General features: G+C 45.2%; 1 protein-coding gene across 9 annotated transcripts; it reads right to left on the bottom strand.

The window, feature by feature from the left end:
* Positions 1-107: 107 nt before the first annotated feature.
* epn1a (epsin 1a) lies at positions 108-15797 on the bottom strand. Of its 9 annotated transcripts, none has more exons than XM_056602091.1 (13): positions 15693-15797; positions 12391-12535; positions 12014-12115; positions 11397-11555; positions 10968-11096; positions 9179-9299; positions 8663-8820; positions 7809-7985; positions 6651-6734; positions 4944-5253; positions 4099-4263; positions 1952-2194; positions 108-711 (listed from the first exon to the last, which is right to left on the bottom strand). In XM_056602091.1, exons 3-13 carry the CDS (start codon positions 12080-12082, stop codon positions 236-238), a joined length of 2091 nt encoding a protein of 696 aa, XP_056458066.1. In that variant the 5' UTR covers positions 12083-12115; positions 12391-12535; positions 15693-15797; the 3' UTR covers positions 108-235. The 9 variants fall into 9 exon arrangements, with proteins under 9 accessions (XP_056458066.1, XP_056458065.1, XP_056458070.1 ...); XM_056602090.1 differs by having other exon boundaries at positions 15587-15734; XM_056602095.1 differs by having other exon boundaries at positions 4099-4260; positions 15587-15734.
* Between the last annotated feature and the right edge of the window lie 1674 nt (positions 15798-17471).

Raw genomic sequence — 17471 nt, 5'->3', positions numbered from 1 at the left:
GTTCTGTGTTGAAGGAGGACCAACGGGGGGGGGGGGGGGGGGGGGGGGGGTGTGGGTGTGTGTGTGTGTGTGTGTGTGTGTGTGTGTGTGTGTGTGTGTGTGTGTGTGTGTGTGTGTGTGTGTGTGTGTGTGTGTGCGTGTGCGCGTGTGTGTTGGGGGGAGAGGTGATGGGGAGAGAGAGGGAGACGGCGGGGGGAGGTGAAAACTGATGAGGGGGAGCTGTGGTGAAACTTTCTCAAAGAAGAAAAGGGTTGGTGCTGGCTCCCGTCGTGCCTCCCCCTCCTCCCATCGGTCCCCCCGCCCCCATCATTCCCCCTGCTCCGCCGGGACCCCCCAAAATCAGTTGAGGAGGCACCCCTCCTCCAGAACCCAGGAAAAGGGAGGGGCCTGTGGCCCCCATGGGCGAGAGAGCGCCGTAGGGCATGCCCATGGGGTTGGGCTGCATCATGCCCAGGCCCATTCCCGGAGACCCCATGCCTACGCCGATAGAACCCATGGAGCCCATGGAGCCCATTGACCCCATGCCCCCCATCCCTAGCATGGGGTTGGGGGGCACGGGGCTCGAGCGGAGGCCGCTCAGGCCCAGCGACGACGGCTGTGGTGAGATGGAGGCGCCGAACGGGTTGGAGCAGGAGGGAGGTGCTGGCGACACGCCCCTGCTTGAGATGGTGCTGCCGGGGGTCACTGCCATGCCGGGGGCGGGAGACGAGCCTGGGAGATGGAGACAGGTACAGTTTCTGCATGGGATCTTGGTGATTAAATGGTTGTTAAGGGCATCGTAGTGTTCATTTAAGTGAAGGTTTGTTTTACAATTCAAAATGATGGTCTGAGGAACATTACAATCTGAGTTCTTATTGATACAGGGGGAAATAGTTTAAATCTAAAATGCTACCATTGTGTTACACAGCTATAGACGGAACTAAGTAGTGTGTTTAATGTATAAACGATTGGTCAAAAGCCTTGAATGCTGGATAGCTCTGTGACCTCAGGATAGAATTCATTAGAGCTCAGGGTTAGGTTGAAGAGTAGAAAAGGCCCTTTCTTCTTCATGTTTAGAGATAGTTCAAAACCTGAACCATCTCCAAGTCAGAAATCTGAAATCTTGCACGTCCTGGGTTACTTTAATTTAAGACACAATTAACGAATAAGTGTGATTGCTTGACCTTGACCTTGTTTGTACAAGCATTTTTAATTTGTTCTAAACCGCAAATTAAAAAAAGACTGATGTTTTACCCGTTTAAACCGCCGGGAATTGTTGTTTGAGAGTTTTTGACAACCGCTTAGAGTTTTTGACAAACCACCTCTTAAGAGGTGGTTTGCGCTATATTGAATCTAGACTGAAGATAGAGATATGTTGTCATTAAAACTGATCTCTCAAGGAAGCGTGGCCCGGTCACGTGCCTAACCCATTGGTCACCGGTCGTCAAACAATATAATGCTTTAGGGGTGCAATAAAATACTTGTAAACACTACCCTTGTAATTGAGTGAAAAACCATGATTCACAACATTAACAAAAGCTACCTCTACTCGATCGTCATTCCCCTGCCCAGTCTCAGAGATTGTGCATTTCATGTATATTGCACCAACATGCAATGAGTGTGTGAGAAGGCATACTAAGCAGGCTCATTCTTGAACTACCCAATCAAGTCAACAGGCTGAGAGTCGTGTAATCAGGTTCATTTTTTCATGTTTTGTAGAATTGACATATTAAGATACTCTCTTGGAAAAATGGCCATTTGGTTATTAGGGTAGACTGTGGATCATCATCACACTTAAATCGGACTTTATTGATTAACATTAAAAAGCACTTGGTGTCGCACCCCTTTTTGTGGAGGATCAGGAGCCACTACCAAATAATGACTCCTATATGCCCTGCCTGAAACCGCTTTACCCAGCTCAACAAGTGAGAGAAAGAAGAGGCGGCCATGCGGGGGCGGAGCCTAAACTGACCTGTACTCTGGAGGAAAGGGTTGTGCGCTGAAGAGGAGGAGATGGAGGGGGGCGGAGGCTGCTTGGCCCTGGGTTTAGATGACACCAGTGCGTCGAGGTCCACCAGCGACGCGTTGGGACCCAGGAACGACTCGGGGGTCTTGCGGACCGGCAGCGTGGTCCCGAGGGAGGACAGGTCGAAGGGCACCGGCGAGCCCATGCTGTCGCCCCCCGTGGCCGAGGAGCCCCGTCTCTCGGGGTCGCCTGGGAGGGACGCAGGCAGAGGGGGTTGTATCGGTGTGGGGGGGGGGAGGAGGGACGCGTGGGCACAGTGCAATGCACTCATACATTTCTAGATCAACCACTATCACAAACACACAAGGGAGAATGAGATGTAGCATGCAAATTAATGAATAATAATGTATATAATGGGGTTATGATTTTCTTTTGCCCAGCGAGTACCGATATATATATTGATCCGTATATATTTAGTATATGCTACACGTAAACCTCCTAAGATGGCGCAATTTGATTGGTTTGCTATCTCAGGATATTCGGCAATATCCCATGATTGAGATCTCAAACTCAGGATATCGTTTTCATGGCGTAGAGGTCATCTCGTCACGCTAATAAAAAAAATATACAACTAATAAAAGCAAATAAATCCTGGCAAAAATGTGTAAGTTGTTTATTTTTGGAGTGTTCACGTGTAGTTCATACTAAAACAATTATTCACCTCAGGCGACCTTCGGTCTCGGGTCTTTATTCCCCACTATTCACTTCACCTTCGGCAAATAATTGTTTGTGTATGTATGTATGTATGTATATGTATGTATGTATGTATGTATATATATATATATATATATATATATATATATATATATATATATATATATATATATATATATATATATATTAGGGCTGTCAAGCGATTAAAATGTTTAATCGCGATTAATCGCATTATTGTCATACGCGATTAATCGAAAATCATTTTTCTATATTAAATATCCCTTGATTTCTTTGTCCCATTAATTGTTCTAATTTTAATGCTCTTATCAACATGGAGAAATGCATCGGCTTGCCTTGTGCTTTTTTTATTGATAACAACATTGGCATATACTGATCAAAACAGGGAGATACAAAAAAAGGCCTATAGTTCAATTAAACGATGAACAAACAAACATACTGCCTTGAACTTAGCAGTCAGGCTACTGCTTCTTTGTTTTGAGCTAAAAAAAATATAAAAAATCTAATATGAATTTGCATTAATCGCGCGATAAACAAATTAACGCAGTTAAAATTGGATTGCGTTAACGCCGTTAATAACGCGTTTAACTGGTCACCAGTGTTGGGAAAGTTCACTTTTTACGTGAACTAGTTCAAAGTTCAGTTCACAAATTTTTAAATGAAGTAGTTCAGTTAAACGTTCATAATTCAAAATCTTGAACAAAGTTCACAGTTCCAAAAATGAACTAGTTCATAGTTATTTTTTTCAATATGTTGCTGTGAGCTATTATTATTTTTCCGGTATTTTGAAAATTGAGCCCCCTTTCTGGTACGTCTAGGATGAAATAGAGTGGTTGAATCAAGTATCGTAGCGAAATACAGTTTCTATCGTGTTTTATTGCACATTTAGCGCATTTTGTAAATCCCATTGATTTATTTTGGAAGACTCATTGCTTGTTGGCCGGAAACGGAAGGGGGAGAGGGGTGTTCCCGTTAGGTTGTAGTCTTTTCGCTCAGTTCTAGCCCTACTGTTGGGACGGAGAACCAAGCAAAAAGACTACAACCAAACGTACACAGCCCCCCTTTCCGTTTCCGGCCAACAAGCAATGATTCCAGGAGGTATTCTAGTCCGCTGATCGAGCCAGAGAGCTAACGTTATGGATTGTACATATTTATAATTCGAAATTCGTCCCAGCCTTTATACCATAGATACTCTAGGGTCTATAGCATAAAACCGCTTTGTCTGATTACAGTTTAATTCATTTTTCACAATTTAGCAGCTCTTGTTTTGAAGAATAATCACTGCGCCATTAGTTTCAATGGGAATCGCAACAGTCTATACTATCGTTCAATGAACGCGTTTAGGCACAACACTGCCTATCGCGCTATAGTTTTAGCGCGACCTGTGTGTTACGACTCCAGGGAGCCGTGGACGTATGTACCTGTGCCGTTAGGGTGTTTGGCGGTGCCACTCCACAGGTCAGAATTGTTAAGGTCAGAGGCCGGGAGGGCCCCGTTCCCCGCCCAGGGGTCTATCGGCCCCCCTGATGAAGAATTGCTGGGGGCCACTGGGGAGCCCCAGGGATCGGCACTTGGGGGGGTCACTGCTACAGCGGGTAGGGAGACGGAAGGAGGGAGGGTAGGGGAGGGGGAGGGGGGGGGGGGGTTAACAGAACTAAAATAACAGAACAAGAACCGTCCAAAGTACACAGGGAAGCAGCATGCATGGCTGGGAGTATAAACAGCGGTGGTCTCCCCAAGACCTCTGGAACACCCCCCATCCCCCGTCGCCACGGGTGTTAGACGGGGCGGTGAAGCAGCTTCACGAGGCTTCTTCACCGCCCCCATCTAACCCCCGTGCACCAGGTGGGGAACAGGGTGGTGGGCGCTGAGGAGAACAGGCTAGCTCATATCAAATCAAAAGGGCATGGCGGGAGAGAGATGTCTCACGGCCACAGTGAGTCCTGAGTAGAGACAAGAGGATAAGAAACATTCTGTGGTTTAGACACTGGGGGGAGGAGGGGTGGGGGCTGGTTCCAGCATGCTGGCTTTCCAAATGAAAGCACCACAGTGGATGATGAATAGAACCATAGTCACCATGGAAACACACATGACAGAAGGAAACGAGCAGTGGCTTCTATGTTAGCTTGCGGTACAACGACAGCGGAACAGAGCACATTTTTTGCTTTTGTCGTTTTCCTCCAAAGACCAGGACATCGGAGGGTTCCCTTGGGTCGTCCCTGTATTGATCCCCCTGGCCGGTACGCGGGAGCAGGAAGCCACTCACCTGCGGTGGGTCCCCAGGGATCCACGTTGTTGGCCCTGTGGTTGGTGGTCTCGCCCCACGGGTCCGGAGGAGGAGGGGCTACCGTGGGGGGGCTGGCCCCGCCCCAGGGGTCTGCACTCTGGGGAGAGGCGGGGGAGGCCGCGCCCCAGGGGTCGGCGGGCGCCGCGCCCCACGGCCCGGAGGCCGAGGGGAGAGGGACAGTGTGTGGAGGGGAGGGGCCAGCGGAGCCCACGGGGGCCGCGGCGGCAGAGGCCCCGGCGGCCGCGGCGGCTCCCCAGGGGTCGACAGCACCCAGCTCCATGAGAGCGCCCTGGACAGGACAGTGTGGGGAGTTACAACACACCGCTATGCTGAGAGACGGTTCAACACACACAACACACGCTGACTGCAGGGGAAGAGGAGAGGAGAGTTAGTTAAAATACATACAAGTAATGAGGAGGAGAGGACACTTTAAACTATTGTAGAATGGTTCTGGATTATAATATTACGCATTATCTTTTAGCATATTTCAGTAGGATTGTAACGACAGATAAAGATTCAATATTAATGTTAGAATGTGTTCAAGGGGAGTGAATTAGAGTTTACAATATGCATAGAGGTTTAAGGAAAAAGAAGAAATGTCATACCTTACAAAGCCAGATACACGGTGTGGATTCTTGAATTTAGCATTTGAAGTCATATGCAGTGCAATATGTATTCTAAAGAATCCCCACTAGTTGGTATGATAAAAAAATATAATTCTTCCATACAAAAAGGCCACGCATAATGCCTGCAGTGGATGACCTCATCACATATGGAAAACAAGGAAATATTCGGCATTTCCTTATCTAATGAGGTCATCCCCTCATCATATAAAAAACCTTTTCAGATCAACTACACTTACGGGCCAAACACTGAGGACAGAGAACTCTAACATGCATGTCCTTTCAGATGGCGGAGTGTTCAGATAATCAAACTCAAAAGGGTTCACCATTGGGTGAGCATATTCAAAGCCAGCCAAAAGAATGCTTTGAATATTCTCAGAGGGAACTGAATATTTTATTTCCTGGAGGCTCACTGCCAAACTGAAATAGATTTTCTAACCAAACACACATGGAGGCGACCCTCAAATGACGCAGTCTGGCGGCTGAGGGCAGAAGTCAGAGTTGAAGCGTGAAAATACTGACTAAACTGACTCCTCCCATAAACCAATCTGCCTGCTACCCTCCAACTGCCACGGCTCCGCCCCTGGTCTGACTCCTCCCATAAACCAATCTGCCTGTTACCCTCCCACTGCCACGGCTCCGCCCCTGGTCTGACTCCTCCCATAAACCAATCTGCCTGCTACCCTCCCACTGCCACGGCTCCGCCCCTGGTCTGACTCCTCCCACGCCTCATCCTCATGCTTCCAGCTCTCCACTTTGATGTGACTGCAGCGTAAAAAATAATAATATCTGATTGCAAAATGCTTGATTTGTTGTCATTGGCCTAACGCAGACACCCGCCATCTCCTCACCGAGTCGCCATGAAGCAGACCCCCAGGAGGCACAGACAGCCCTCACTGAGGTGCGGCTGAGTGTGCCTCCCCACACGCGCACGCGCCAACGCACACACACAGGTGAGACACAGCTAGAGCAGGTAAAGCCAGGAGAGCGAGAGAGGAAAAGAGCAGCACTTGCTCAAGAGTGTGTGCCCACTGTAGCGAAAACAGGCACATTCAACACACACCTCCTCTGGCTTTGGCTTCTCCCTCTTGCTCTCCTCGATGGCCATCTGCAGTCTCAGGTCGTCACCTCTGCGCAGTCGTTCCTCCTGCCAACCACGCACACACACACACAGCTGGGAGGTCAGCGGCCCTCTGGCGCCTTCGTAAAGAGGTCACACCGAGGCGGTCGCAGGGGGCGGCTTTACCCTTCCCTACGGACTAACGTGTGACCCCAGGGAGGGCGGAAACTGAAAAAGAAACTGAAGTTTCAGAAAGGAAAAGGAATCAAATTAAAAGTGAAAAATGAAAGAAAGCACTCATATCATCCACCGCTCATTCATACGTCCCGAAGCACCAAGTCGGTCAAAATGTTCCCCAACCCGTGTACAAAAAGGTGCGGCCCGATTTTGCTTGTGTTGGTGTCGTTGCCGTGGAGAGAAAGGACAGGTTGATTTTTCATCAGGGACTCCGTGAGCTGTTTGTATGAGCTAAAAAATAAATAACTCCAAAGGCTGAATTAGTCAACAGGTTAACTAATTATCAGCTATACAAACCATCCAAAGAGGATAGCCTAGGTCTGATAGGCTTGTTAGACCTTGATGAGGTTTAAACTTTCTTCAGCGTAGATTTACTGCATATAAAAACATCGGTCTGATAATAGAAAAATACACAACATGTCTATCCCCCCCAAAGAAATCGAGAAGTCCCACAGAGTTAATACATGTGAAGGCAAGGAGGAGTTGAATTCTTCATTTAAGCCATGCATTCTGGATAAACGGAAACGGGAGAGGGCAAAGCACTTGGTCACTGCTGGGTTAATTTAGTCCAATAAGTCATGCCATGCACAATTACGCTACAAAATCACATAATTTCCGGTCCTTAGCTTGAAGGGTTAATGTCCATAGTGCAGCTTTTAATACATATTAATATTTAGCAGGAAAGCTGCTATATTCCCCCAAATAGATTTTACTATATTGTTTATTGTTATAGAGATATGTTTTCAATATAGGGGATGAACGGCCAAATCAAACCTTTTCATCCTTTAACAAGCGAATTAGAGAAGTTTGTTTCTTTGATTGATCAATAAGAGTCAAATTGAAAGAAAGATTGCGTACTAACGGACAGAAAGATAGGTCGTAGTTAGTTGACCGGTCAGGTGACCAAGTCCTATAACCCCTGACCTTTTGTAGCATGTCCTTGCTGAGTGTGAGTGCATAGCGGAGCTCTGCGTCCTCCAGAGGGGCCGTGCTAGTCTGGGGGAGGTCAGGGGTCAAATGGTGAGAGCAAAGCCGAGTGGGCAACGGCGTAAATAATCCGTCATCGCTCTCTCCGCGTACACACACGTGCTGGAATCCGAACTAAGAAAAAAAAAACTATTAAAAAAAGGTAACTTGTTGGCAGGTTTAGTACTGTCTTGGTTTAGCATTGCACTACGCGTCATTGCCACATACTAGCAATAGGAAACCATGAGCGCTGGAGGGCCCTAGGGTATATGCAGTTCATACCCACCTGCCACGGCAGTCCACTGCTCTGGTGGGTCAGCTGATGGGCAATATGTACCCATCAAAAGTTAACCACGGCAATCAAGACACCAAGATAAGTGTGTCCTACACAGGCGGCCGCTCAAAACGCATCACACAGCGGAGGCGAGTAATAGTCCTTTCACCGGACCGGTCAGGTCAGTTGGTCAACCGTTTAGTCAGTGCTAAAGTAGGATGCCTCCCTCGAGGGGCTGCCTCCATTGGTTTTGCAGAACCTGATGGATCACTAACGCCTGCCAGGAAGAAGCTGATAGACCCTCTAGCTCAAACATTCGCTCAGCTTGTGTTGCTCTTGGGCAAACGATTGAGTGGCTAATTGCACTTGTTACTTTGCAAGAGATTGTGCTTTGTTAAACTGGCATGTTCAGTGGCTTCTGGGTATGAAAACGATATATGCTCCTCATGGCACATGGTTGCCTATTGCTGTCAGAATTCATAGCCAAGTACAGGTATGACCCGCCTCTAGCGCCCTCTGATAGGCTGCTGTATGTTACCTGCTCCGCCTCTTCTTTACTCATGGCCAATGCCAGCTGGAGCTGCAGGTCCTCCTCCCCTGAGCTCTGCGGCCAGGCTTGCTCAGGGTCGGCCCCCCCAGAGTGGGAGCCCAACGAGAGACTGCCCCCCAGGCCTGGCGCTGAGGGAGCAGAGGAGGCTGAGAGAAATGAATACACCACACTGCTAAGGTCAGAGATGAGCGTCTATCCGAGAAGTAAGTAACTTTGTTGAGAGGCAACATCTTATGACGTTTGTTTTTTACGTTTGTTTTTTAAATCGACTATCTTACTATCCCTATGGGTACTATACTATTCTCTCACTATATCCATTCCTTTAAAACTTGGTTGCGTTGCACTTCGAAGTCTGTGCAGTAGCTCCATCTGTCCGCCTTGATTGTGCTCAGCCTCACTAGGGATAAAAGCGACTGCTAAATGACCCAGAACATGTCAATGTACTGGGCTTGTGCTGCGCAGCATGTTGCAGAGGTCCATGTCCATGGTAATGGTCGGCCTCACCACTGGAGGTCTGTGCCATCTTCTCTTTGGTTTTGAGGGCATGGATTCTCTCCTCTCGAAGCCGCTCCTCGTCCTTCAGCAGCGTCACCAGCTGCTTGGCCTTTTCTCGTACATTCACCCCCTGGGGACGATAGGAACGAGCCCCATTCAAAATGAAATGACCAGGACCAACAGTGCACGGAGGAGCATAATGATACATCTTAGCAGTCCGTTCATATTTAATTGTGTGTTGTAGTTGTATATCAGAACCAGAAGATCAGAAGATAAATATGTTATTACATTTACAACATTTAAACCATTGTAAAGCAAATAACGATTATCTATTTAAATATTATGACAAAAAAAATTGAATGGCCGATCAACTTGAAATTTGCCGATTGGAGGAGCCGATCACGTGACTCAAAGATGATAGCGCACAAGACGCAGCTTCATTAGGTTCAGTCACTGAGACAATTAACGTTATCCTGCTTTAACATAATTCATCTCGAAACTGCGCTGACTACAAAAGGTAGGCTTGACCCAACCATAGAAGTACCTGTTTTTTGATCTCGGGCTCACTGGGCTTCACTCTCCTCGTGTTTTTGTTGTTGATATTTTAATATAGGATCACACTACAAATAGTAGGCCTAAACTTTAAGTAGTCAGTTTAAACTACGGAAGTATCAATGACCTGATAGGACAAGGAAGTGGAATGGAAGATGAGAGAGAGCGAAGCCAGACAATTGTAGCCATAGTACCTTCATGTCATAGTTGCTACAATGTGAAGCCAAGGCTTCAAGGCTTTTGAAACCTAGAATAGATAAGCACTATGCGCAGTAGCTGGACCCATGGACTGAGCTCCTGCGTTTAGCCGTAGACAGCACTCCATCCATGGGCATGGATGTCACTGAACCATGTGTTATACCAATACAGTACTGTTCAAATTTCATAGTTGTGGCAAAGGTAGCCAGAAAGTCTGTATGCTTCATTTGCATACGTGTTATTTACGTTGTTCAATATTGGAATTGTGCTTTTAGCTCAATATCTATCCCAATGATATACTTTTCCAACTTGTTTCAATGTGTGCAAAACTCTCTCAATGAAATCCAATAAAAGATGAATGAAAACTATATCCTACCTTGCTCTGTCTGGTTGGACAGTTTGACTACTAAAAATGCCACCATTAAGGCGTTCGCTCACTTAAAATCATAACACACGAGACCTGCAGCCTTTTAAATGTACAACGCATTTGCATATCTAGACAACAGGTATACAGCACTTCACAAGGGACAAAAATAACAACTACAAGCATTTCCCATGTATACACGGATGTTGGTGGTCTCAACAATTTCGTAACTTATGCGTTTCAACTTCGTCAGAAAACAGTTTGGCTTCACTCTTCATTATTACAAACTAAACTCTGCAGTGATCTGTGTTTACATGCTGTCATGTCGGATCTTAAAGGAACACAACGCATTTCCATCAGCTCAACAAATTAACAATAACTGTCACTATCATGCAAACTACATATTTAATCTGTGCACAAAGATCTAGTATCGTCCCGTAAGAAACCTGTACAGGTACATCCCTATGTCAAAAGGCTTATCCTTTTGCCATAGGTTGACCAATTTCCAGTCAATAAAAACATTATTGTTGGCCGGTCCCAATGTTTGCCCACGAGATCCGGAGGGCATTGTAAAAAAACCTTGAAAGGATTCCAAGCAGCACGCTTTACAATGCCCGTTAGCGGCGCCTCACATCTGGAACGATTGCGTAAGCCCTGTGTGGTTTGGAGGGTGTGAACGCATACCTGGTCTTTGCCATCTCGGTCTATGAACTGGAAGTCTTTAAGAGTCTGAACTGCGTAGATGTTCTCCCGGCACTGCTGGGCCACCCGCTCCGAACCTGTCTTGATCAGATACTCCATGAGAGTCATGGCCTGCTCCGGGAAAGACAAACAAAACATCAACCAGTTAGCTTACACAGTTTCTTGCACTATGTTAGACAGTTATTGCAGTTTTCGATTCAGTCATAGACATGTCATTTATCTAATATTTTCCCGCTATTGGGCCAGCAAAAGTTGGCATAAAATAAATAAGAATTAGCATTGATTAATATATTTTTTATTTTTTATTTATTTATAGAGTATGAAGCTTCAGTAGAACAGCTACATAGTGCAGGTTTAAGATTGAGAAAAATAACGACCGTTGGGAGGTCTCACACACAACTAAACACGCACCTTGTATACGTGTCTCCAGTTCTTCCCGTGGTCGTTGAGCCTCTTCCACACCATGCTCATGATCTCAGAGAAAGCCACCACGTTATAGGTGAGGTCGGCAATCTCCGACATGAGGGAACTGCTGGGGCCCCATGGGTCGTTGGAGGTGGCCTCTCTAACCTGGGGAGCCACACACAGTAGTTATCATACTGGAGAGACCCAACACACACACACACACACACACACACACACACACACACACACACACACACACACACACACACACACACACACACACACACACACACACACACACACACACACACACACACACACACACACACAGGATGCTATGCTGCGCTGATGAGGGAAAGAAGCGGAGGTGCTATTGTAACCACCATCAACAAGGATGTCAGATAACAATCATCATCACTGCATTAGCATGAAATCTGAAGTCTAGGCGAGGTGGTTGGGACCGAATAAGAACTACAGGATGTCAGATGTGCTGCAGAGATGCGTGACACACCGCAAAGGCATGCATGCGGTCTACATATAAGGGGCAGTTCCAGGTTAACAGCTATAAATCAATACTGCGCTGAGCAAAGAGAAGGAAAGGTGGGCAAGTAGCTGGGAACAACCTTGATTTCAGCCTCTGAGTAGTTGTGGACAATGTTCTTTACTTGTCGCCGTAGCGATGAAGTCGACATGGCAACCGTCTGGCTGTCAAGCTCTGCTGTAATCTAAAGGGCAGAATGTGAAGAAGGGGGTCATTAAACAGACAACACCGCTAAACACGGTACAACATCGTTATTAATCCATTGTACGCGTGAATAGTTCAAGTAGTATAATAGAGGTCAATAAAGTCAAAGGGCGGGTTATGTGAGAATTTAACATGACAGAGCATGCCCGCTACAATGATTGAGAGCGAAAGATAGAGGGGGGTGGACTGCTAGATAGATAATATGGTCTGCTCTATAGGGTGTCTCTTCTTGGTGTCTATGTGTGCCAAGCACACCTGTTACGCAAGAGCAATGCAAGGGTGGCGCTCTCCTCTTGATGTCTTTGGGTTTATTGTCCTCCAGTGCAATTCGGTCACGGAGAGCTCTGTCTCAGCCTGTCTGTCTCTTCCCAGGACGACATTTGGGTTCCAGAAATCACAGCTTTAAGGAGGGAACAAGAAACAGATTCAGTGACAACAATACACATAGAGGAAAGTGTTGGATGCATTTCTCACACACAAGAGAAATGAGAAACTCAACCATTACATTGCAGCCATTAAGATAGTGGGAGTTAACAGGAAGAACACATAATAAAAATAGCGCAAGGCGTACCCGGAACTGTTTTAAAAGAGGAAATAACCTAAAGGCCATGATTAAAAATAAGCATAACATTTAGCATTTACCAGAAGCAAGTTTCACAATAGTTACACCCAAGAGACAGAGTTCTCACATAGTCGACATTGAATTGATAAGCCAATTACACTACTTAAAATACAGCTGAAATCTAGCCAGACAGCCTAATAGTACAGGGCTCCAGACTGCCACCAAAATTTGTGAGTGTGCGACCGAATTTTCCATCAGTAAATTTGCCCTTTTACTTTTTACGTCGAAGGGGCACGTCAGTGAATCCGGAATCTTTAGCAGGCCAATGAGTGTAAGAAGGATAGGGAATGGCCACTGTAAGTGGCTAATGCGTCGGGGTGGAGGGTCCTAGAGGTTATCGAGCGCGCGTAAACGTCTGTGCGAAGGAGAACGATTTCACAACCTGCTACGTGCGTTTACAATGAGCAAGCAAACGATTGACTCGTACTTCTGACCTACGGCTAGTGTGCCAGTGCAAGTCAGTCCTGAACGGGTCTTATTTTACAAACCCCGCACCCGCCCGTACCCGCAATACTTCAAACCGCATCCGACCCGTGTTCCGACAGTCGCCCGACCAGAACCGCTGTAAATTGATATCGACACCCAACCTGTACCCGATGAAAAATTAGAAACATTAGATGGGAATTACACTATCTGGTGTTTGGCTTGGTGCTTTAGATTGTTGTGCAAAATAAGCACATCATCCACTTTTGATGGCTTGAGTTGACTCCTCCGCTGCTGATTAACGTATCCAGCACCTGTGAAGTCTCGCTCGCAATCGCAAAACCCGCGCCCGACCCGCGCTGTTCAGTCGTCCGACCCGACTCGTTTCATCCAAATTGTGCGGGTCACCCAAACCAGTGCAGGACTCTGCTTCAGGTGCCATAAAGGGCTTTTCACACGGGAGGCGTTTGTCGGGCATGATAATGCATTCTCAATGGAGAGGCGAGCGGGCAGAGAGGAGGCTCAGCGTCCTGTCAAGCGGCACAACAAGCGGGCGCACTCCCGTGAAACTGTCGCTTCCGTACTTGTCGAACGCATGCATGCGCAAACCTGGAAACTGTTGGGATAGATGAGAATCACAATAAAATGTGACACTGAATTTGAAACAGCACATTGTAATTTCTGCATCTATTATCAAAATATTTAGTAATACAGTGAAAATTAGTAGAAATGTGAATATTTGGTTGGCATGTTGATTAACGGTGTGTGCCCCTAAAATTTCTGGTTGCACCCCTAAAATGTTCAGTTAGGGGCCACAGTGCTCCTAGTGAAAAAAATAAGTCTGGAGCCCTGTAGTATCACAGGGTTTTAGAACGAGACAATTTATTGCTGTGTTAACGAACAACATTGAGCGATCACTTTTCATGACAATTCTTTAACAAAGCATATCACTATACAAAATAATGAGCCCAGATCGTTAAGATTTTTGCTAGACAGTTTGAGAGAAGTATATGCAAAATTTAATAATTATCGTATTCAATGTGTAATGCCAAATATGTATTTTTATTTTATTTGTAAAGCTTGAAGACTAAAAATAATAAAGAAAACGGTCACAATTTAAGTAGTTTGTTAAACATTACCCACTAGACTAATAACTGCCTAAACTGTATAAGCCAACATATGGTGATAAGCATTCCAAAAGTCAGTTTGAAAAACCAAAAGCACTGTTCCAAAGTTCAAACACACACAATCACATCTTTTGACTATTCGGGCAGTGATAAGAAGTATGTTTAGGCTTTAAGCATTCAGTACTTCGGACCACTCATCCCAAAACAACCATTACATTTTACGTGTACACACTAGGAAATAATTCCCAAAACACTCCATACTATGATGGTTAGTACCCTCATTAAACAGATACATGTCGACATTAATCTTTCCGATATGTTACATTGATAAATCGTTTACAGCACTAGACTTTTAAGTACTTACATTGTGAAAAACCTTACGTTGCAAACAATGCTAAACGTGAATGAGTTTCCAAGGCATATTCTCAATAATGTCTTGTACACCCCCCCACTAAAGTACCTGCATGTTGTTTTAGTGCGACAAGCAGCAGCAGCAGCATTCACACTTATGATCATGAATGTAACAAATGTTTACATAACGTGTATACTTACAACCCAACTGGGATCGTTAAATTAGTTACCAATGAGTCCTAGCGCCATTCTCTACAGACAGTAAGCAATGCAACTTTAGACCCGCCCCCACACACACACACACACACACACACACACACACACACACACACACACACACACACACACACACGCTGTTCACGGTAGACATAGTCTCAATACAGGTGAGGTTGAGCCCCTCTATACTGAATAATATACACATCAACAGCTACAATTTCGCACAGGGGGTTTAACCAACATTAGCTTCGGTCAGGGACATGTTGACCAGGACATCGTCCTCCAGCCCTGACACCTCAGTGTCAGGGTGCGGGTCAGGTGCAGTGTGTTGTCCCCGAACCGGGATAAGGTGTGGTGGAGGCAGGGAGCCAAGTTACGGGAGTTAGCTAATTATAAGTAACGTTATGAACTTCCACTCACAACGAACCCAGAACGATATTTAGGTCAAAGCCTATTAACACAGGCATAAACCAGGATGGGGATGACGTGTCCGTCAGAATCATAATATATCTATCTATTTACACATGTATGTGTAGATATAGATATATAACCATGCAGGGACCGATAGGATCAGCCCTCTCGGTGTGCCTACAGTCAGCTATCTGGGCTACCGAGGAGGCTAACATCTGACGTTAGCTAGCTAGCAACAGCTAATTCACAATTGACAACAGAATGCGATTCTTATGATGTAAAGTATGAATCGGCGACGTACCCTATATCGGAAAATGCGACGGTTTCTACTTTCACTCTACAACCCACAGCGTCTCACCACTTCCAAAAAATACCATGATAAATGTCTATATCAAGTCAGTACTGACCCTGTTGTAGCTTGAGTGTACAAGGAGATGGCCGAGTTTCCGGTTCCGTAATCAATTACAGTGCAGACCGCACCCCCTCGCACAAACTCATGCATAGGTGAGGGCTGCCTGTGGAAAGGGCTGCAGTCGTGCATACAGTGCAAGTTACCATCTGCATATTATGCTGCATCTATTCATGCTTCAAAAATCTATTTCCAATATTCAGCATCTAGTCCGATGAGTCAAGTAGGCCTAAATAGTCAGTATTTGCAGAATGAATTTAGCCAAACTATGGGTATACAAAATTCATTCAAAATAAACTTGGATGAAGGAAAATTAGATAACGCTTAATAATTAAATTATATGGCCAGGTTGTTCTTTATTTTTCCTTCACATTTTTTTCTTGAGTAGATGCAGCAATATTATTTTTTTATTTACTTAATATTATTACTCATTCCACATTACCATAAGATATATAAGCACACATAAATAAAAACATTGGCCTACAACATTGTCCATTATCTTCTATCTACTAATTACAGCAAACTCCTTAGCAGCCACAAGACACTTCTGTGTTATGGTCTCAGCATTGTTGTAGCATAAGTCCTCCACAAAGAGGCAACCTTGAACTATTTTGTCCTCACTGAAAGCAAAATGAGTGCAACAGAGAGTCAAACCTCCAGCAAACCATAAATGAAACATGTTGAGCCCCACCCTCAGAGAAATATAATAACAGCTGGCTTCTTGCATGTGGACCACATGCAAGAAAACCTTTCATCCTACACAACTTTTTTCTTCCATCTCTCCCTCAAAGGCAGGATACATTGATGGGTATCTGAAGAAAACAACTATATGGGAACAGGTCCCAGATAACAAACAAGTTATATGGCAGTTAAATAATTAAACAGGGCTTATATGTTCATCTTGTTGTATTTTTCTTTGCATTCTTAAAGATCATGTTGTAGTTAATCCGTTTAATTTGAGTAAAATGTGTAATTATCGTGATTAGATCAACGGTTAATTGAGTAAGGAATGTGACACTATGCAATGAGTCCACTTACTGATACTATCATCGCAACTCTTTTAAGCATGTTGCAATGTCTGTGAAACCTAAACCTAAAACAATAATAGATTTTACGTAATAGATACACACGTTAATATGTTATGGTTGTTGATGGACGTTCCAAGTAGGCTATTACTTTTTATGTCATAGACATTCATTGCTACATATTACTACAAAATTGTAAAGTTTAATAATAGAAAAAATCGAATACACACATGCATCATGTCCTTTCTTTCACAATTAGGCTAGTCACTTTCAGACAGGATTCCCATGCATACAATGCAAACAGGTAGCGGCCAACATATGCTTAACTGAAGCTCAATCAGAGCTTAGAATCCCTGCATGTCAGAGCCCTTTTGGTTACGCACCTGCAAACGCGTTAATGATGTTAATGGATGCTTGATTATCTGATGACAACATGTCGGAATCAATATTGTGTTTGGGACATAATTATGAATCAACAACTCTTACTATTAAACCTAATGGGAAAACATAACTATACCTACATGTGATTGCGTCGCACTTTAATAAGCCCCTCTGTACAGAGGGGTATGTAATTGTGTGTAAACTATGTGTTTATCACAACTGTGGCAGGCAGAAGGGTGCATGGTCATCTAGTAAGTGGGAGTGTTGAAAGTGGCGTTTGAGTTGTCCTGGGGGAGAGCGTGTTTCCACAGCAGGGCCCCCGAGCCCCCAGTGTGTACGTACCAACGGGGAACTTTAGAGCGGCCACATCC

The sequence above is a fragment of the Gadus chalcogrammus genome, chromosome 11 (assembly GCF_026213295.1).
Source record: "Gadus chalcogrammus isolate NIFS_2021 chromosome 11, NIFS_Gcha_1.0, whole genome shotgun sequence".
Classification (NCBI taxonomy): Eukaryota; Metazoa; Chordata; class Actinopteri; order Gadiformes; family Gadidae; genus Gadus; species Gadus chalcogrammus.
Note: the sequence above shows the minus strand (reverse complement) of the source record. Positions and strands in the feature narration are given on the sequence as shown.

What these genes read in the sequence shown, in the direction of transcription:
- epn1a (XM_056602091.1), bottom strand. Translation starts at nt 12,082, where the DNA reads ATGTCGACTTCATCGCTACGGCGACAAGTAAAGAACATTGTCCACAAC. An exon ending in GATGGCACAGACCTCCAGTG is followed by an intron (nt 8,821 to 9,178) that starts GTGAGGCCGACC and finishes CATTTCTCTCAG; the next exon opens with CCTCCTCTGCTCCCTCAGCG. An exon ending in AGAAGCCAAAGCCAGAGGAG is followed by an intron (nt 5,254 to 6,650) that starts GTGTGTGTTGAA and finishes TGTCCTGTCCAG; the next exon opens with GGCGCTCTCATGGAGCTGGG.